Below are 21112 nucleotides of genomic sequence, written 5' to 3'. Positions count from 1 at the left end.
TTTCCTTAACACCTTCCTCCTCCTCTTCCTCACATTCGGATTCTGAATTCACCCTGTTGGACTGGCTTTCATCGAAAAGGGAGGGGGGAACGACCGAGCTATGGGGCGAGGTGCTGCCAACAACCCCAGCGGAGTGCTTTCTGCCCCCATCTGACAGGTGCCAGGCACCTTCAGAGCTGGCCGAGGAGGAAGGACGTGGGGAAGGAATGGCAACCTGCTCTTGGCCATTCCCACTTTGCAGGGCCACAAGCAAAAGCAAAACTCTCCTAAGGAGGGAGACTCCCAAGGCACCGAGGAGCCTGCCCAGGGGTATTCTGAGCTTGTGCTTGTGTTGCCGCGAAGGAACAAATCTAAACCAGCTCGTTATATTAGACTTGGTCCTACAGGCTGAAGAACTCATCTGAGCCTGCTCTTTGTGGCTGAGGGACACAAGGGGACACCCTGATGATTTCCCCAGTGTGTGGCAGTAAGATATGAGCTTGCTTTAGCTGCACTCAGAGCTGCGAGAGGATGCGTCTTACAAGCCACAGGTTTTCACCTAGCAATTCCTCCACCAAGCTGGGGAACAGGCGGCTGCTAAAAGCACGGGCTTTCCGTGGAGAATGAGGTCATGGAGAACTCGGGGCACGCAGCCTGGACTCCCTGCTGTGTCCACACTCAGGACAGACCATGCCAAACCCTCACCCTTGTCCTGGTCCGCTGGGTCCCCAGTCTTGGGCTTTGCTTGATCATCCTGCAGCCCCTTCTGGTCCTGAGAGTACTCCAGCACCTCTGGGGGCAGCTTCTCACCCGGGCCACGCAGAGGCAGCAACAAGGTGTTGCGGCTGTCGTAGTCGTTCAGCATGCGCAGGACCTGTGCGCGGAGGGACGAGAAACCACATACAGGAGGGGTTTCTTGACCACACGAACACACTGCCCAGCCAACCAGTCTTCTCCCCCATGCCTTCCTCCCAGCACGGACTACCCAAGCACCCCCCTCGGCCTGGCAGCAGGGCTGGCTGCCCCTCAAGTGCCACCAGGCTGTGCCCTGGGGACTGCCTCCATCTCCCTGGCGCAAGCCCGGGAATGCCACCACAGCACTGTGAAGCTACGGCAGCACGCACACGGGGACCAGACCTTCCCGCTCACCTGCTCCTCCTCAAGGTACTGCTGGTCAAACTCCAGCGAGTAAAACTCGATGGGAAACTCGCACGGGTTCTTCACCACCACTGTCCCCTCCGCCCCATGGCTGTATGGCAGCACCGGTCCCAGCTCAAGCACTGGGGGGCTGAACTCCAGCTGCGGCTCCAGACCTTGTCCCGAGACCTGCAGCTGGAGGTGCTGGCTGCTCTGGCAAATGTTAATCTTCAGCCTCCTTCTGTAGGACTTCTGAAAAGAGAGAAGCACAGAAAGGTCCTGCGCTAAGTCCCAGGTGACAAGGGCCTGGAATTCAACCCTTGCCCCAAGGTCAGCGGTGTCATCGGTACCTCTAAGGTGAATGGAAAACAGGTATTTAATTATAGCAGAGGCTGCAGCACCTGCATGCTGGCTCCAGGTAACTGGGATGGATCCTGGGTGAGGTGTAACTGGCTGTTTGGTGTCAGATCTGAAACAGTCTGTCACACGTTTTCACCCAGTCACGAGGGAGCGCAGCGCTCATGAGAAAGGTCCTCGGGGTTACGCTGCCCAGACACAGCTGTGGCACTGCTGCATCAGGCAAACACCAGCCACGCAAGAGGCAGATGAGCTCTCGCTGGCTAGAAATAAGGGTCATCTTCTCTGCTCAGCGTTTGGCTCTGGCCAAAGCCCAACACAAGCTGGTGGCATCCCTACTAGCAATTATACCGTCCCTGGGACTGTTCCCAGGCATGGAAGCACTTGTGTCCATGCTGTCACACACTGCCAGCTTCCAAGTCACTGTGGCCACATGCAAACTGCCTTTGGGAATGCTCCATCACTTAAGCTGACTCCCAGACCGCGTGGGAACACGCAGGCAGGTTGGGCCAGAGCCACAGGGACTGCTGGCAGTGTACCGCTACAGGTGACAGTCCCGCCGTGCCCAGGAAGGTGTCTGGCGGCTGTTTTGTCTGCTGGTACCGGCAGCAGGATTAGCCCAGGTTGGCCCTTCCAGGGTTGTCCCCCGCGAGCATGCCAGCTGCTCTGCGCCGGGGCGTTGCAGCCTGCAGATATGCCCACACGAGGTGGAAGGTGAGGGGAGACAGGTGGATCTCCTCCATGTGCCGAGAGGGAGCCACACCGCCGAGCCTGGATGCTCCCTGTGCAACTCCCCGTGGGGATTCCAAAGCGCTTCTCAGAAGTGCGCGCTACAGGGGAAACTGGGGCACAGCGGGTACGGGGCTGGCAGAAAGCTCCATGCGGAGGCCAGACCTCATCCCCTGCGCTGGGCTCTCATTTCCACACTGCCCTGCCAGACCTCCGCGGGGTGACACCTGCCAATCTCACCTCTTCCACGGGTGAAAACCTGACTCGCATGTTGCATCGCTGTCCGGGAGCGAGGGTTCCGGCCGAGGGCAGTGCCTCAAAGACACGGGGCTTGGCTTCCAACTCCTGCAGCAGCTTCCGACGCATGCTCGCTGACAAGCATTTGTCCACCTGGGCACAGAAACCAGGCGTGTGAGGTGGCCTTTGTGGGGACAGACTCTTGGTTCCTGCCGTGCTCTGAGATACTGCCACGGTGCGAAGAGCACCCACGTCCAAACCAGACGTGGCCACCATAACCTGGTGGCACCATAAACGGGAGCAAAGATGTGTAGGCAGGGCAGGCAGATGGGGAGGCACTGTCCTCAGAGGAGGAGGAATGGGTGAAGATGGCAGAGAAGTGAAGCATCAGCTAACGAACAGGTCCAGGCGAAGCAGCCTTGCCCCGTACCCTCAGAAGCTTCCTCAGCCAAGCTGTAGCCCAAGCGCCCAGGCAGCCACGGGGGCAGAAAGGGCAAGAGAGGCAAAGAAAACCCAACCAAGAAGTTACGTGTCACACCTTGTCTGTGCTTTACCTTAACAGGCTCGTGCACGGTGACGAACCATTGACAGGGGACCTGGAGCTGATTGTGGAGCTGGACAGTTTCTTCCCGGCACTGCCCACACTGGACAGCGGAGAACTCCAGCCTGTCCCTGGAGAGGCAGAGGGACGGCACAGTCACGTCGGCACGGAGGCGGACATGGAACGTGGGGCCACCTGCTACCTAGTGAAGGACAGAACATCCAGCTGAGAGACCAGGTGACATCTGCTGCTGTGTCCAGCCTGCTGCCTGCCCCAAAAGGTGGTACCTTGATGGGCAGGAGCACGTCCACCTCTCCCAGTGGCAGGTTGGCGCTTTGTGGGTCAAAGCGCACTCTGAAGGTCTTAGTCTTGCAGCAGGGCAGGCACTTCACATGGTCCAGATCCACACTGAAACCTTGAACAGATGAAAATAAAGCAGCTGAGATACATCTCATGTCGCTTGTGTGTCACAAGCACGTTAAGGCCACGCGGGCGTCCTGGCTGGCAGCTCTGCGAAAGACCCCCTTGTATCCCCGGAGAAGCCTGCTGCTCTTTCTCCCTTGTCACCGCCCAAGGAGAAAGCGTTTTCGCAGCCAGAATCCAAGGTCCACATGGTAAAAATGAAACCCATCAGGCTGAGCTTCAGCAATTCCTTCCTTGGGCATCTCAGGGAAGGATGCACAGACCTCCCCGAAGGAGAATTTCCAACGAAGATTCCCCCATGCTGCGGTGTTCCCTGGACAACAACTTAGAGAAGACACCTGACCACCCCTCAGACACAGCAAGTCACCGTTTGATGGGACACAGCCTTGCCTCAGGGCCTGTCGTGGAAGCCTGTTTTGATACACCAGAGGATCTCACAGGCTCTTTTCTCAATAAAGGCTCAACTGAAGGGCTATGACATCATGAAGTCTAAACAAAGCACTTCCAAACCACAAAGGGTCCCGTCCGTTTGCAACACGAGCCCACAGAGAGCACAAAACCTCGGCTGTCACTCATGGTAGCCAAGAGCAGAAGATGATGAGAGGTGACCAAGGTGATCAGCCCACCTAGTCCCTGAAATGAGGTGTCAGGGCAGTCCCAGGCAGACCAGGTCTCTGGGCACTGCTGTCCAGGAGAATTCAGGCTCTAAAGCACCGAGCAGGGGGCAGTCAGGAAGAAAAAAGCTGTACAAACAGGCACGCAACACGCCCCCACACACCCAGTGACTTAAGCTCATCTGTCAAGCCCACGGGAAGTCCCTCCAGCACTGGTTACCTGTGCCACACAAGGCACGTCTATCAGCGAGGAAGGACACAGGCAACCGCCCGGGGTTGGTGATCTTCACAAGGTGCGTGCGGACGGTACCAGGAATGACACAGCCAAAGTCCAGGATGTACTCAGGCAGCTGAACTCTGAAAGGAAGAGAGACATTCCTTAAACCACAGCCCGGCTACATCTCCAGGTGGACAGAAGACACAAATAAAGTGGGTATTTGCTGCTGTAAAAACCCAGCTCAAGCCTGTGAAAGCCAAGGCCTGACCACCTGGTAGTAACACTTCGGTAAGTCATGGAGGGTGCAGGTCCTAGGTTTTATCAGCTACCATTGGGACCTCAACACAAAATTGTGTTGAACTGGTCGCAGCTCCTCGGCTACAAAGAGCCACTGTGGCTAAGTCCACCAGACCTCCACTGGCCTCAGTGGAACTGCTAACCTGGTGTACAGCCCAAGCCTGAAATCGCTTCAGGACCTTGCAATGAGATTTGCCTGCACAGGCAATCTTCCCCGCTCTGCAGCCAGGTCTGTCCCCAGAGCAGCCCCGGGAAAGGCAGGAATCGGCACCGACAGCGTTCAAGGGCAGCTCCTTCTCCAGAGCAATCCCACTCGGGAAAGCGCATAAGTGGTCTGTTTTGCAGAGCATTTTCTTCCTGAACTGGAGCCTACCGTGCCCCTGCCTCATCAGGAAGGAGCAGAGGGAAGGACCAAGTCACCCAGGCAAGCCCTACGGTCCCACCAGCATCTACACCCCCTGCTTTAGGGTTTCTCAGCCCGTGCGATTCCCTGCTGGCTTTGCTTAGCGTGGCCTGTTAGTTGGAACAAAGATGCCAGCTTTGAGTTGCCTCTTTCAGAGCTGGTCAGCAGGGACGGTGTCTGTGCTGTCTGGAGGGGCTGGACGGTCTGCACTGGACCCCCTCAGCACTAAGAGCAGAACCCAGCATCTGTGGGGAGCTGAGCACCCCAGGGTGGCACTATGAAGTGAGGACACTCGGCTGCTCACAAGGAGCACGTCAAAGCTACCAGGGTCAGACCCTTTCTGCAGTGCCCAGCTACTGCCAGCTCTGCAGACACCAGGAGCTCTCGGGAGCAGGGGTGCACTGCTGGGTGTCACCCTCGGGGCACCTGGAGTCTCTACTAACTTGAGAAGCCTCCGACGAGCATGCTGGTCAAAGGCCGCTTCCTCTGGGGGGCCGGAGCTGAGAGCTTTCTGCTGCTCCAGGGCATGTTCCTCTATCAGCAACTGCTCCACCTGCAGCTGCAGCTGCGTGTCCCACTGAGGCAAGGAAAGAGAGCGGCTGGTTAGCAAAGGTCCTGCCCAAGGCACAGGCTTGTCTCTGAGAGAGGATCCCACCCTGATCTTGTTGAGAGGGGCGATGGAGTCCCTCTGCCTCGCTGCTCAGCGTCTGTGACACCTCCTGCTCCCTTAGTCAAGACCTGATCTCAAGGGAAACAGACTCCAGCACCTTCGCCTGCCCAGTCACTGTCATTAAAGCTGATCTGGCCAGACAAACAGACAGGCAGGCCAGGAACCTTCCAGAGCTCCGAGTATTTGCCTGCCCCCAACCAGTGCCAGAGCAGCTTGGACAGCAGCTCTCTTGGAAAGGGAACCACGAGAAAGCTGATGCCTCTTGGAGATGACCGCTGACAGCACAGCCCCAGGGCGCAGTCAGGCTGCTGCTGGTAAGCTGGGTCGTGAGCAACAAACCCCTCAGACACGACCCGCAGCTCCTTCAAAGTGCCGGGAACTCAGTCACTTGAGCATGGCCTTCAGGAGCTCTCCCTGAGGCAGTCGGGGAGCTGGTGCATCTGCTGGAGGGACAACAGCCAGAGCTGGGCAGCCCCTGGCGCAGCGCTGAGCTGACACATGCTCGTGGCCAGGTGCGGGCAGGGAGGTCCCAAGTGCCAGCAGGGCCCCAGGAAGCCTGCTGTGGGGTGCCCAGGGCTCGAGTGACACAGGGGCAGGGTGGCACATGCCAAATGGGGCTTCTCACCGCGGTGTCCGCGTCGTCCCTGGGTGGCTCCGCGGCTGCAGCCTCCCCCAGAGCAACTGCTTCAGCTCTCTGGCTGTCCTTTGCCATCTTCTCTTTGGCCTCTTTGAGGACCTTCTCGTATTTTGCATTTCCTGGAGGAAGAAGCGATCCACAAATAGAAGCGTGGACGCCGTGCCAATCCCACTTAAGCTGGGAAGCCCCACTCCCCTGATGCTGGCCTCTCCCAGAAACAAACTCCTTGAGCAATCTATGGGAAGTGGATGCTGCTGCTCCTCTCTGAATCCTGACGTTCACTACCACCCACCTTCCCCCCTACAGAGGAGCATCCCATCCCCTGCAACGCGATGGCAAATCCAACCCTGCCAACATCCCTGCCAGCCCGCGTTACAGCTTCCCCAAGCTTTTCTGCCCAGCCGCCACCTTCCCAGGCCTCCGACAGATATGCTGGCAAGCTCTGCAGGGTGGTTCCTGGGGCAAAGCCCACATGGGCTCACCTGCTAGAGACCCAGGAAGCAACCCGAGGGTTGAGTGTTGCTCTGACAGCCCTGAAACCTCCAGGCTCGGTGGGGGTGGGGGTGAGCTGCCCTGTGGGCATATGACATGGGGAAAAAGCCAGGGGACCTTCCCGTGGAGCAGAGAGGCAGTGCTCACCGCTGATGTTCCTGGGCAGGTCCAAGCAGATCCTGGGAAGGGTCCCTTCTCCTCTCAGGGTGATGCTTGCTGGTTCCAGGTGACCCACTTGAATCTGCAAAGCCCTGCAGAAGACTCCAGGCACTCCTGGCAGGTAACAGACTTTGAGCACTTGCTCCTTGCCAGGTCCAATGTAACCCTGCAGGGCATGGGAGACAAGAGAGGGAATGCACCAAAGAGCGTTTGGTGGGGGGACGGCTCAGGCGATAGGCACACTGAGAAGAGAAAACAGCTTCTCCTATGGAAGAAAACGTCAGACAACACGGCCTTCTAGCTTTCTCGTATCCTAAAAGCTCGAGCCTCCTACACCAGGGTGCAGTATGTCCTTCAGAGGGCTCGTAAGGCTGCATTCCCACAGCACAGACCGCCCTTTGCTCAGCGGGAGCGCAGCTCTGCTGCTCACAGTGCTTACCCTCTGCTAGCAAGGGCCAGACTGAATAAAGAAAAGCTCTTTTACCAGCTGCTGCGGAAGACGAGCTAAGGCCCATGCCCTCAGCAGGGCCAGCAGCTCCTCACACTGCACGTCAGCGGTTGCCAGGCTGCTGCTGAAGGGCCTGACTCATTCATCATCCCAACCAAACATCTCCTGCCTGCGTGGTTACACCAGGGGTGCGTGAGCCCATCCAGACTCACAGCGACCTGCAAACATACATCTCTGGAAATGCAGGAGCAGACCAGGACAAATTCTAGGGAAGAAGGTGTTGCTGGGAAGGACATCTCCTCCCTGGGCTTCCAGAAAGGCTCTCCAAGCCTCAGGCTGGGCTCACACCAGCCACATTGAGAGCACATGGAAGCAGACAGCAGCATGGCTCTGGGTGACCGGGCACAGACGCAGACGCCTTGGGCTCGCCCTCTGCACGCTGGGCTGGACCCTCGGCTCCCCGCTCCCCTGCACGCTGCAGGGGAAGCCGCTGAGCGGGACAGCTCCTGCCACTTGGTCCCCTGAGCCCGTACTCCAGCGCACAGCGCAGCTGCAACAAAGGTGAGCCCTGCCAAGCTGCCAGCACCCACGCTGCTGCTGCAGCAGCTGGCTGCACGGGTCCAAGCAGAGCTGCGTCTTCGGAAGCCCGCGGGAAGAGGGCATCAGTGTGTCATCCCTTGTAGGAGACGGGCATGAAAACAATGTGAAAGCCATTTGGCTTCCTCTTCCCCTTGCAAAAAGGGACAAAGATAGGAACGCTGCTTCAGCTCAAAGACAGCCACGCAGGACTAAGAAGCTGGGGCGCCGGGATGCTGCAAACTCCTCTCCTGGCTGTTCCAGCCCCGAACCTCCCTGACCCCCTCGCTGCCCCACAAAACTGCTGCGAAGCAGCAAAGCTGGAGGAGGGACCAATACAAGGGCTGCTAAAATTTCTGGCAAAGCAGCTTCATGCCCAGGCAAGACAGTATTTCAGTCCTGCTTAGTGCTGGCAGGGGGCAGGTGGGGTTTCTTACAGGCAGGGACAGGGAGTACGTCCTGCTTGACCACACAACCTGGGGAAGGTGACCCTCACAAGAGCCTGCACCGTCTGGCTCCAGTGTCGGCACAACCACAGAGCTCAGCACTCGGGGTCCAAAGAGCTACCAAAGCCCTCGTGCCTCCCGCCGGCGGCTGCTGCAGGATGCCAGAGCCACCCACCAGCAAAGGCCATGAAGGGGCTCTAGTAGGACTGCGCTTGCTCGACCTTCTCTGCCACCCAGCAGCAGTTGCTTACAGCCCTGGCTCTCCGTGCCGGTTTTGTGGCTCTGTCTTCCTTTTCTTTTTTTCCACCCGCCCCACCACCTTTTTTCCCTATAACCCTCTCCTGGGCAGCCTGGCCAGGGTGAATCACTTGTGCTACTCACCATGCTGGGCACGGCCAGGGGCACGCCAAGCGGAGGGCTGTCCGCAGCGGCTGCGCTGGAGCCGAGCACCACGTAGGTGAATCCCACCTTCCCTCTGTTCTGCAGGGTGACCTCCGCTTCCTTGACTTTGTTAAACAGCTGGAGAGAAGACAGAGGAGCGGGAAGTTACAGACGCAGGTCTGCTGCTGGGAGTCTCCTTCCCTTTTCCCTGGCTTGAAAGCACATGAACACAGCGCAGAAGCAGGGAGCGCAGGGGAGGTACAGGCACTGCGGTGTCCTGGGTTAACCTGGGCGACCCCCAGCCACAGGGTACCCCTTAGCCCTACGCAGGAACACTATTGACGGCAGCACGTAGAGGTGCAGTAATAAATAAACCAGGGGACACAAGCCCTCTGCTCTTTAAGGTGTCACCTAACAGCCAGCTGAAACAAAAGAGGAGGCATCGAGGCATTTCAGAATAAGAGGCACCTGCATACAAGTATTTGCAAGCAAAACAGAAGCAAAAGTAGAGACAGACAGGGCAACAGCCAAACAGGGCCAACAGCTGGAAGGGTCTGTGGGGATTTTAACTGAAAAGAAGTGCCAATTGTTCTGGGACATTCTCTCCAGCTGCAGTGACTGGAAGCCCAAGTTAACTTCCTCCCCAGTTTATTTTGTTGGTTAATCAAGAGCATTAAAAGAAAGCATCTCCTTGGACCTCAGGCTTTAGGAACGGATGGGCGGATGAGGGTCCTGGGGACATGTCCCTTTGGAGATCACCACAGGGTCCTTGCCTGTCCCGGGAGGCAGCGCTCGTGACCTTGAAGAGGAGGAAATCCCAACTATTGGGGGGGTAGAGATGGCCATTAAAAAACAACTCTGATGCAGAACGTATCACCCAAAGGCAGTACTTCCAAGCGACAGAGCCAACAGAGTAGCTGGGAAGGGAAGAGCGCCCTAGACCTAGGTGGGCAGCAACGCGCCGGCGACAGTTCCAAGACAAGGACCTCTGCCAAGAGAAGCGTGCGGTACCTGCAGCCCGCAGTCGATCTCCGTCACGTCAAGGAAGTAGTTGATGAGCGAAGCCTCCCCACTCAGCGCAATCTCGTAGGTCGGGCCTCCCTCCACACTGCACAGCGCCGTGACACGGGCAGCAATGTTTGTGCGGCCAACGAAGGTGAATGTGACGCGCTGGCTCTTGCCCGGCGGCAGCACGCCGTACAGTGGCAGGACATCAAAAACCTGGAGGCAGGGGAGGAGAGATGGAGATGTCGAGCGTGGAAATTGATGCAGTAGAGCAGCCGTGGCTTGGAGCAAAGTACAGATGTGGCTGGAGGGGCCTCTTCATCACAGGCGAGATCACCCTAATCTCATTCTGCATCCATTCCACTTACCGGTGGGAGAGACCCTGGGAAAAATCTTCTCCCATACTAATTAATGTATTAATACACTAAATTAATTTGGGATGTCTCCTGGCAGCAAGACATTCTCTCAGCTGAAGAACTTGCCTTTAAAAACACTTTTTACTGCCTTCAGAAAAACACAAGACTTGGAGATGAGAGCCCTTGGAGCTGGGGGTGGACTCCAGCCCAGCTCGTCTGACTCCTGACACTTTTCACTCTCTCTCCGACCCGCACACTGCTCTCGCAAAAGCTACTGCAAAAATTTCCTACCGAGCACCTGATGAGTAACAAGACGAATAACACCCTCCACAGGCGCTGCACAGGCAGGACCCTCGGTCAGCCCTACATGGCCGGTTGCTTCAGCAGCGCTGCGCAACGTGCTGGGAGGGATGCGAGGCCACTCCGTGAGCAGCACTGAGGGCCACCAGTGGCAGCGGGGGCTACGTAACTGCTTGCCACGCTGGGAGCCCAGCGGGGAAGTGAGACAGATGCCCACTTACCTCCTCCGGTCCCGAGGGGAGGGGCTCCACCTCCACAAACCGCATCCTTTCCTGGGTCCTCACTGGCCTCCGACTTTCCAGCTCCACAGCAGCGGACGGCAGCAGCTGGAAAACAAGCACCATGGGCTACAGGAGGCAGCTGGCTGGGCTGAGGGGGATCACTGTGCTGCAGGCTCCACCGCCTCATCGAGCCAAGAGCAGCTAAGATGGGACACAGGCACACACCAAGTACGGGGACGCCTGTGCCATTAGCCGAGTGTGGGTCCAAGACCCGTGCAGATGAGACACGAGGTGCAGGTGGAGCCCGTGTCACACCGGCAGGCGGGCTCGGACCCACCGGCTTGCACGAGGAAGCGGGGTGCTCCCAGCACCCTGTCCTGGCAGGGACCTCGAGGGCACGTTGCACCCTCATGCCACCCCAGCTTTGCTCACTCCTGCCCAAGAAACGCACCAAACACCCCACCCCTGGACAGCTCAGGTTCTCCATGACAATAATAGGAATGCAGCTGCAAGCGAGAAGTGTCAAAAATGGGAAATAAGGACTTCAGAAGTCCTTGGCACAGCTGTCCCATTTCAGGTGGTGCTTAGCTTTCCCCTTGTGCGCTCATCAGTGCTGGAGGGCTGAGGATCGCCATTTCTCTCGAATAACACCATCCTGAAAAAGGCAGCTGAGATGTTTTTCTGTCTTGCAGCAGCTGAGGGCTGGTGTTTAACCTCAGAGGTGCCATCCTTTAAACGGAACCTCGTCCCTGGGCTTCTGACCCCTATTTATAAGCAAGGGCTTTGTGATTGCTCTTGAAGTTTAAGAATACCTGCTGCTTCGGTAACATGAAGGAGGGCTTTGCGCTGGGGCTCTGACATGGGCAGGGTATGTACAGCACATCCTCAGACCTAACCAGAGGCTACATCTCTCCAAGGAGATAAAGCACTGGGGAGGGCTGAGCCTTCTCACATCTCAGTGCTCTTTCTGTTGTCTCCACATCTTCCAGCCTGCAAAGCTTTGCCAAGGGCATATTCCCAAAGACGCTAACCCACATCTTTCCCAGGCTTATGGTCTCCCACCTCCCCAGGAAGGCTACATGGGCATTGCCTTGATACAGTGACACAAGCAGAAGACAACGCTGCAACCCAGATGTATCCTTTGAAGCAATTTTGGATCCTACCTAGCCATATCCCCTTGAATTTCCCTGCTTTATCTGTGCATACATGGCAACAAAGCAGGGCACGAAAATGATTTCATGCTTCTATCTGAAAACATTCAGCCGCGCTATTCTTTATGCCTACCGGGTATCCTTTTTCCTGATTCAGAAAACACGTGCAGAGCTACAACATTAAAACCACTGATATTTAGATGTCAGCAGGTGCGACCCCCCTCCTTGAACTTAACACCAACTCCGGCACTTTCAGAACCTCCTGTGCTCTCCTATATCCTTTTTTATTGCCCCAGGAGCAGCCTCTGTCCCACGTGATGCAAAAGGCGCCATCAGCTCCCACTAGCACCGAGGCCAAGCTCCAAAGCACCGAGGCTCACCAGGAAGGTCAGCAGACCAAAGGCTGTTTTCCATACTAAGAGGAAAAGACAGCGACTTTGTCAAGTCTCCATTTATAAAAAGGCAGCTCTGTGGCCATCGCTGCAATACCAGGGCTCGGGCGAAGGCAGAGACGTGACAACGGGTGGCTCTAGCTGGGGCTGAGAAGGTGGCACATGGAGACCAGTACTGGGCAGGGCTTGACAGAGGAAGGGAACTGGAAGCCTCCACATCACGGTGCAGGTAAAACCCCTCCTTTCACAGTGCAAAAAAAACCCAACCAAAAAACCCCAACCTCACCATAGGTCAGGAGGACCTGAATGGGCTTCTCCAAACAACACTACCCTACTTGTCCCTCCCCATAAGCCCCGTGTCCAGCTGCTGGCCCTGCTGCCCAGCCCACTCTCAAGGCACATGGCAGCAGGGCAGCAAAAAAGGGACGCTGGCACCAGCACGGCTTTTTGGTGGCAAGCTGGGGGAGGCAACGCAAAACAGTGAGTGTACAAGAAAATCTACCTTTGCTTCCAGGGAGTCCTCTGCATCTGCTGGCTCTTGGGCAGGATCCCCCACTGCTCCCAGGGCTTCAGCTGGCTCCTCTATGCATCCATCAGTGACACTGCTCTCTGCAGATGCCGAGTGCTCCGAGCAGGCTCCCTCCTCCTTTGGTGGCTGGGGTTTGATGAAAGGTTTAGGTGCTGGAGGGCTGAACCTGGAAGAAACCGTAACTTCAATCATGAAGCTGCAGCAGGAGGGAGGAAGACCTGGAGAAGCAGTTCCTTGGCAGGACGTGGCCCCTGGGTGGGCACTGGTGCCGCCAGCCCAGGAATGGATCCGACCTGGCAGCTCCAGAACCAGGATGCAGCAGGTCAATGCTGGGGGCTGCCCAGGGACAACGCCGGTCCAGCAGTGGCAACTGCTTGCAATGAGGAACTGCAGATATCAGAGGTGAACACCTTGCAGGGAGACAAAAGGACAAACTGCACAAAAAGGTGGGACTGAGACACAAAGGGGCAGATCTGGATGGTGATGAGCCAGCACAGACCCAGTGCCGCAAGGAGGTTTTCAGCTCTTCTAGGTATTCACCCTGAATTTTCCCCTGGGCGGTTACGCACAGCTGCGGGTCAGGACCAGCAGTGGCGATGGCAGGAGCAGGGACGGAGCCCGCCGCCTGCTGTGCCTGAACCCCGACGGAGCCAGCACGAGCCCAGCACGGGACACCTTCGCACACGCAAGGAACACGGGAAGACACGCCAAGCAGCTCCAGGCAGAGACTCACAATTAAACAGCCCATTGATCCCCGATGAGCACCAAAGCAGCCGCGATTAGTGCTTTGGGGAAGGAAACGCTGGTCATTTTTAATCAATCTATTCCAATCGCGACACCGAGATTCAGCTCCCTGCCGTGCCGCAGGTACTCCCTGGCTGCAAAACAGCAGCTCAAACCGCACCTCGCGCCAAAAAGGCTGCAGCTCTGCTGAAACGAGCTTCTAACCGGTGTGGCACGTCCTGATGCCATCATTACCTCCCCAGCATTTTCTAAACACAAACTGTTGGAGGACAAATTTGACAAACGGTTCAGCAAAGCAGTTCAACCGCTCATTTTGCAAACAGAGCCGAGTTTATCCTTTGAGCAACAGCAGCCAGTAAAAAGCGTATGGGTTAACGTTTTCAGAATTCCCAAATGACTCCAACTATGGTCCCTGTATGAAATTGCAGCAGGTGCTCACAGTAGCTCTGCTTGGATTTCCAACGCCACGTGGAGGGACGCGCTCGGGCCATGCCTACCTGCCGCTGTTCCTATTCGTAAACGTTCCCCCCGCAGTCAAACACGGCACATTTTTTACAGCTGGGAATTCAGTGCCTTGAACCACGGGCTTCAAACAAAGATTTGTCTTTAGTATCTAAGGCTGGTTTTCGTTTCTGGATTACAGGCTCTGCTCTTCACAACCTGGAAGAGATCCCGCCTGACTTGCCCTCCCTACAGCGACATGCAAGAACACGGCTTCGCCCAGGTGAGCCCCTGACAGCCCTCCCTCCGCCTGCTGCTGGGACGCCACGGGGACCCCGAGCGACAGCTCGGCACCATCCGTGGGGAAGAACAAACCAGGGCTGGAGGGGATGAAGGCGCTCGCTCAGCCCTGCAGCGCATCGCCCACCTACGGTCCCACCCACGCAACCCCTGCTCCTCTCAGCCCAGGCACCCGGGTGCATGTTGGGGGGCCCTGACGGGCGACCAAACTGCCCGACACCTCCAGCGGCCGCTGACTTGGGCAGCTCCGTAAGGATGAGATAAATCCAGCTCAGCTGGGACAGTGGTGCTTTTGGGCAGCCTGCAGCTGCACGCTACCTTTCCCTGGCGGCAGGGGAGATGCCCACAGTGTCGGGCCACCAAGAGGAGCACCTCAACACCCTCCAGCCACGCACCAGCCCACGCACCCGTTGGGCGCCTGGGTCCGGCCGTCATCGCGGCAGCTGTCCCAGAACCGCTCGCTACGATGCACATGGTGAGGAAATGAAACCGCAGCTCTTAGAGTGGCTCGTGATAAATAATGCGGCTTAGTAACAGCTCCCGAGGAGAGGGAAACCCCCAAGATGGAAAAGCCATAATCATTTATTAAGGTACCTCTAGTTCTACAGAATGGTTTGAGGCAACTTCACCAGACCGTGGTGCCTAGACAACAACAGTATTTTTCCCTCTAAAGTAGAAGCCCTCCGGGACCCAGTGCTGGGAGATGATGTGATTAGCAAGTCCTGCTGCAGAGAAGCGTGAAGCAGCACAGCCAGGGACTCTTTCCAGTGGGGGAAAGTCAAAAAGAACAACAATGAGCATCACATGAAAAGGAAGGGAGTGAGGAACCCGAGATGTCAACAGAAAGCTGACCCCAAGGACACGACATCTTCCTGGCACTGAAGGGGGTTGGTCCTGGGAAAGAAGGGCAAGATGATGAGATGTTCGGCATCAGCCCAGGCTTGAGGTAACCCTTTCTCAGAATCGGGACCTTCTGGGCAGCCTCCAGCACTTTCAGAGCAAGGCTGTGAACGCAGGGATGAAGGCAAGGAGCAGAGAGCGGCTCCTCCACCTGCAGAAGGCACCAGCCCCAAAGCAGAGGGGCCAAAGGGCTGCGGAAGTGCCTCCACCAGCACACTGGAGTGGAGATGAGGAGCCTCCTGACATAAGCAGGTCAGCCTGGGGCTGGAGGGGCTGACAGCAAGGTGTTAACCCCCCTGCGTCCATCTCACCCAACCTGACCACCCGTCAGATGAGACAAAATGGATCCAGGTATTAACAGGGGGGATTCAATGGCAGCACAGGCACACTGACAGCAGGGAGAGAAGAGTCCTTCCTGCTAGGGCCAGGACAGCCTTGTGCCACCCACCATCCAAACCGCTGAGACATTAGGAAAAAAAATCATCTCAGCCTGTCTCTTGGTTTCTGAGCCTCCTAAGGACACAGCTTCACACCACTCCCCACACCCACCTCCCAAAATAGAGGAGCCAGAAATCACACCGCTTCTGCAAACCGCACGTGAAGATTCAGGCAGGATGACGTGACCTTGCCAGCTCAGGCTGTGCGAGAGCCACCACCAGCAGGACAGACACCCCAGAACGGTGATCGGAAGGCCCGAGGTCCCTGCAGGTCCTGCCAGCACCAAGGACACGTGCCAGGAGCCACCACCCCTTTGCATTAAATGCAGGAGTTTTAACAGCGCTGAGGCTGCTGCCCTGGTGCGTGGCACCCACACGCCCAGCATCCTTGCCCAGGCCCCCAGGAACCACACGCTGGTGCATCCCTTAGGCACAGCCGAAGTACCGGGGGAAAACAAGCCCCCCAACAAAGCCCCAGCTCTGTCACAGGGCAAAGCACCAGAGACCATGCACCCCTGAGGCATCTAAACAGGCTTATGGACCCCGACGATGCACTTTGATTTGTCCTGCAGGCCAACAGACGCAGATTGAAAAGGGACTTTGGAACAAGCAAGACAGCTCAAGGGTGTTTGAAACTGAAAACAAAACAATGTGATACAGAAGTAAACTCAAAACCTGCCCAGTGCACCCTGTGGGAACACGCGGCTTGAGCTGGGCCACCTGGCCAGCAGCTGGGGAAGGTGGTGGTGATGGTCTGCCCTCGCCAAGAGCAAACTCGAAACTGCATTTTGTCCCAATGCCCTGATGCCTATTTCTTTGCTAGGATAAATTCCTCTGCTGAGCTAAGATTTGTGCATTTACTGAACCACCCGTTGACATTCAGACCAGGCAGCGCGGAGACAGAGAAGCAACATCATTGCAGTGAGATCCGACACCTCCAACTGTCACTGTGCGTGCCCTGGAAATGACTAACCGCACAGCAATGGCTGGACTGTGTTGCTGATACGATTGCTCAAAGTAGCAGCGGTGACTAAAGAGTAAGGAGGAAAAAATGGGTTGACCAATTAGAAGAAACAAAAAAAACAAACCCACTTTAATGGCATTTTAGGGTCTGTTCTTGAAGGCACCGCGCATGAAGGGCCACACCAGACTGGCCGTTACCTGGTAAGACCCCGCTGTGAACGGGCTACCCCAGTGTCCACAGCCTCTCCCCCAAGCCCTCCTCACCGCCATGGCTAATGCCAGTGCCCAGTCTCCTCTAAGCCAAATTCCAACTCCCTAAACAAAACTGTTTATTTATGATCTCTGTTATTTGCAATAGCAGCACTTCAATGCGCAGTGGTTAACTTTGCTCGGTTTCCCAGGGCATTATGGAAAAAACAGTTGCTACTGTCATTAAAACCGCCCAGACTAGGCTTCTGTACTACGCAGAGAGGCCACAGCGGGAGGAACTGCTAGAAATGTGTTTATAGATGTGCTGCAGCACCACTGCAAGAGTGCTCTTGGACTTGGAAACCACTGACCAGGGCTGGATGCCCTGCCTCCCAAGGATGCTCAGACAAGTGCTCCCACCGACACCTGCAGCTGGACCTACAGCCCCAGCAGAACCTGCCGTTTTGGCGAAAAATGCTGAATCAACTGCACATCGCATTCACAAAACAGCTAACAGACAAAAACTCCCTTCTCCAGGGTGGTGTTTGCCTCAGGCCACCAGGGTCTGCGAGCACAGCTCTCCACAGCAGCTTTCCTTCCCGGGGAACCAGTACGGGGGCTACAGCAAAGCAGCAGCAAGGGACCGGGGCAGCAGCAGGTCCTTCTGGTGGCAGCGCCTATGTAGGCTCTTAGGATGAAATGACAACGTACAGGGTCGGCAGGGATGGAAAACCGGTGATGTTACCGTCCACGTGCCTAAGCGTGGCTTTGTAGCTCCAGAGGCACAGCAGGACTCCAGGGTATGGGCTAAGCAAAAAGCGTTAGTAGTGTCATACAGCCCCAGCTCGGCTGGAGAACAGGGTCTCCCCCCCAGCGTCCAGCTGGCGGAGATCACCTTTTCCCTGAGCATCTAGCCTGACCACGGCTGGCAGGTGTTATTCCCACCAGGGAGAGCTGACAGCTGCTTGCCAGATCCCAGGCAAACGGCCTGGGTCTTCGCCAGGTACAGACAGGACACTAGGAAGAGGAGCTTCAAGGAGAGGGCAACGGTGCACATACCTCAGCTGGCTCGCGTGGCCGCCCGTCAGGAACGACCAGTGGTACCGGACGAGAAGCGGGCTGCAGTTGGTCATCTCAATGTAACGCTCCACCTCAGTGTCATTCAAGATGCACCCAAAGTCCACGGCCATAGTCTGGAACTGGAGATTGGGGAAGAAGACTTCTCCCCGAACAGTGACCTGCTCCTCGCGAGGATGCTCGAGCAGCTGTATCTTCAGAGCCTTCTCTGCCACCCAGCTATTCAGATGCTCCTCGTGAGCAGGGTTAAATCCGATGGAGAAATGACGTTCCTCCCCTACCTCCAGCTTCATTGGCTGCAAGGAGATTAAAAAGATCAAACACCAGCGTAATGAAGTCCAAGGCTGGATAGCATGGAACATGTCAATGTCTTAAAGCATGACCTCAGCGTGGGCTTCTCAGCCCACCCTGCACGTTCTTTACAGCGAGTGCCTGACTGCAAGCACCACGCTCTCGTCAGACTATTGCAGGCTCACGTTTCTGTGCTTTGCATCGATACCAGGGGGAAATAAATATTGTCCTACTGAATTCTGGACCCACAGAGGCTCTGTGCTAAACACACAGACGAACCAGCACTCCGGCAAGCCAGGGCTGCTGCCCTGACTCCAGAGAAACTCCTTTATCCTCACAGCACAAGTGCACCGGCACGGCAGCCTCAGCCTCGCAGGGGCCAGTCACCGGCACGGCACAGGAACGGTGCCCGCACCTCCACCAGCACGTGTCCAGCACAGCCCACGTCCAGCACCTTCCACCACCGACAGGGCAGGTGCCAGGCGACAGCGGGAGGAGCATCCTCAGCCTTCCCGAAGGCAGAGCTGCCCTCACAGAGAGCAAGCTGCTCTTGAGGTTGGCTGAGGACGGCTGCTGCAAGTCCCAGGAGATACCTTTACTCCATGGCTTGCCCAGCCCTAGGTGCCTGCTCCCTTCTCCTCATGGCTTTGAGCCACGAAGTATCTTCCCAACTCGGGTATTTTTGTTTCTTCCAGCAGCTCGCTTCAGATCTGATTGAGTTGGGGCCAGGCTACTGCTGACTCTGCAGAAGACACTGCCAGAGGACTTCCCAACAGGAACGCACCGCCACATCCCTCCTCCTCAAAGCCCACCGCGGGAAGGTCCTGCTCACCTGGACATCTGCAGGGAGGGGCTGCTGGGCCGCATCACAGACTCTGAAGGGTTGATCTAAGGCCAGGACGACGCTCAGCGGCAGGGAGGACATGTTTTTTAAAGAAAGGGGCTTATGCTGTAGGCTGAGGACGTCACTGGGTAGCTACAGAAAGAGGAGACAAGAAAAAAACAACCTGAAGTGGCCACGCACCTCCCTTCCCTTCCGACGCATTTCAGAGTTTTCAACCCCAAAATTGCACATATCTCTTAGTCACTGTCTGTATTAGTTTCTACCCTTCTACAAGGTTTTTCTTTCAGAACGTCAGGTGCTTTTCACGTTTAGAAACCACAGCATCCCCCAGGGGGCAGGGAAACAGTCTCACATACAGACGAGGGAACAGCACCTTGAGAGGAGGCAGCTGCTTGACCAAGGTCAAAAGCAGAAAGTGAACCCAGAGCGCTTGTCTCCAGTTTACCCTCTCTTGGGCAGAATGGCACAAGACGATTTTCACCCCCAGTCATTTCCTACAGCCTTAGTGGCTCCAGGAGCCTCACAAAAGCAGGGATGCTAGTCAGAAGAGAAAAGCAAGCAGGATTTGGCCTGGAGCAGAGAGCCTGCAGTAGCCTAAGGTTAGCTTGCAACATTTACACGCACAAACAGCCAGCTAGAAACCTCAACGGTCTGGTTGCAACGTGTGTCCTGCTGTCCCTGCTCCAGTGACAAAGTGTCTGTAGCCTCACAGTTAAGCTCAGCCTAAGCTATTTCTTTCTGTTTATGCATCGCTCTGGCCTTCCTGCAGGGTTCACATCAACTAGGCAGCGGTTGGGAAACTAGTTCTGGCTGTATCGATATCCAACAGCTGCAGCGTCATAGCACTCGATAAACTAGAGCACAGGGCATCAAGCAGAACACAGGCAGACATCAGGAACAGCTGAAAAGCTTCTCATTAAGTGTGAACCACCCGCTCACAGGATTTTGTGCTTCTCTGGAAGCCTGGGAACCAGAGGAGAGGCCTGAAAATACAGAAACTAAATAATGAACCATCTTCTCTGTTTCAGACACCGCGTGGGAGAGGGAAAGATGATGGAGGAGTCAGGACCCAGAGACTAAAGGGCTCCTGTTTTGCATCGGTGTTGTCATCACTACAGCTGAGGGATGACTGCAGGTCCTTTGAAGGAGGTGAGGCTGAGGGAAACGCAAAGAGCCAGCATCCATGCCAAGAGCAGGGAAGGCAGAGAGACAAAAGATGACAGTTTTCCTTCACCAGCCTGAGGAATTGGCAGGAAGCTCCATTCTTCTCAGCTTCCCTGCAGGATCGGTGTTCAGACATCCCCATGCCTTGGAGGAGCCTCAAAAACCTCCCTTCATCTTGACTACACAAATGCGTGTCTCTCTGCAAGTGGCTACGATCCCCCCTCAGCGCAGCAGCTGCAATCTCAGCGTTACTTCGCTGAAGTCAGAAAACCATCTCATCGCTAAGAACATCCTCACTTACTTCACAAAGCACCTCAGGAAGGGCGAGGAGGGGTTTAGCATCGCTCAGCTGCAGCGATCGGCTCTCCCCCCGGCAGCCCCAGCGCACAAGGCGGCTGTGCAACGGCCACGCTGCGCTCGCGGGTCCCACTGCCTCACCTGTGCCCTTGGCGCAGCAGCTCCATCCTGCCTCCACCTCGAGAAGGGCAGAGCTGTGACTGTCCCCGACCCCAGGGCAGCGAAATCACCATCTCGGCGGTAGAACCATCTCGTGGTAACGGCCAAAGCTTGCTCTGGCTCGAATCGATAGCCGAAGCCCCGTGGACTTGGGGAAGCGGTTTAACCGTCCCCATCCCCCCCATGTTTAACAGGCACGCACACCCTGCAGTCTTTCGGCCATCAGCCACGCTCTTCAATGCCAGGATGCAATCCTGAGACTTACCTTCTCCACCCGGAATGCGATTTCTCTGGTAGACACTTGCAGAACGGGATCAACGAACTCACACGTGATGTCCATCTGCATTATCTGTGCCTTCCCCGCCTTGCTCCCCACCACGGCGTGACACAGCAGCCGCTCCTTCACCACCTGCATGCAAGAGTCACGCGTCACCCAAGCAGGTGCTGGCAGGGCATCCACAAAACACGCTGCAGTTGCTAGCCACCCAACCACGGACACTATTCCTGCCGCAACTTACAGCCACTGCCCTCCTCAATAGCCCCCTCCTCTTGTTATGCTGCATCCTGTTTATGAGGGCACTCAGCTAGCTGAGCGATCAAGCCTTCTGC

At 56.4% G+C, this 21112-nt stretch overlaps 1 protein-coding gene across 1 annotated transcript in view; it reads right to left on the bottom strand.

Annotated features, from left to right (window-relative positions):
- The window catches only part of LOC308063679 (hydrocephalus-inducing protein homolog), a gene marked incomplete at its 5' end in the record, with an annotated part of 100414 nt that overhangs the window by 26544 nt on the left and 52758 nt on the right, over window positions 1-21112 (bottom strand). The window contains 16 exons of the mRNA XM_080386980.1: window positions 685-853; window positions 1129-1368; window positions 2443-2592; window positions 2994-3182; window positions 3268-3395; window positions 4238-4412; window positions 5350-5511; window positions 6230-6360; window positions 6881-7058; window positions 8579-8881; window positions 9755-9964; window positions 10626-10730; window positions 12671-12863; window positions 17731-18044; window positions 18872-19015; window positions 20769-20912. Of these exons, the coding sequence (XP_080243106.1) occupies window positions 685-853; window positions 1129-1368; window positions 2443-2592; window positions 2994-3182; window positions 3268-3395; window positions 4238-4412; window positions 5350-5511; window positions 6230-6360; window positions 6881-7058; window positions 8579-8881; window positions 9755-9964; window positions 10626-10730; window positions 12671-12863; window positions 17731-18044; window positions 18872-19015; window positions 20769-20912 (2935 nt within the window). The remainder of the gene's footprint in view (window positions 1-684; window positions 854-1128; window positions 1369-2442; window positions 2593-2993; window positions 3183-3267; window positions 3396-4237; window positions 4413-5349; window positions 5512-6229; window positions 6361-6880; window positions 7059-8578; window positions 8882-9754; window positions 9965-10625; window positions 10731-12670; window positions 12864-17730; window positions 18045-18871; window positions 19016-20768; window positions 20913-21112) is intronic.

The sequence above is a fragment of the Falco punctatus genome, assembly GCF_963210335.1.
Source record: "Falco punctatus genome assembly, chromosome: 4".
NCBI lineage: Eukaryota > Metazoa > Chordata > Aves > Falconiformes > Falconidae > Falco > Falco punctatus.
The sequence above is the reverse complement of the archived record's forward strand: the minus strand, read 5'-3'. Positions and strand labels throughout refer to the sequence as shown.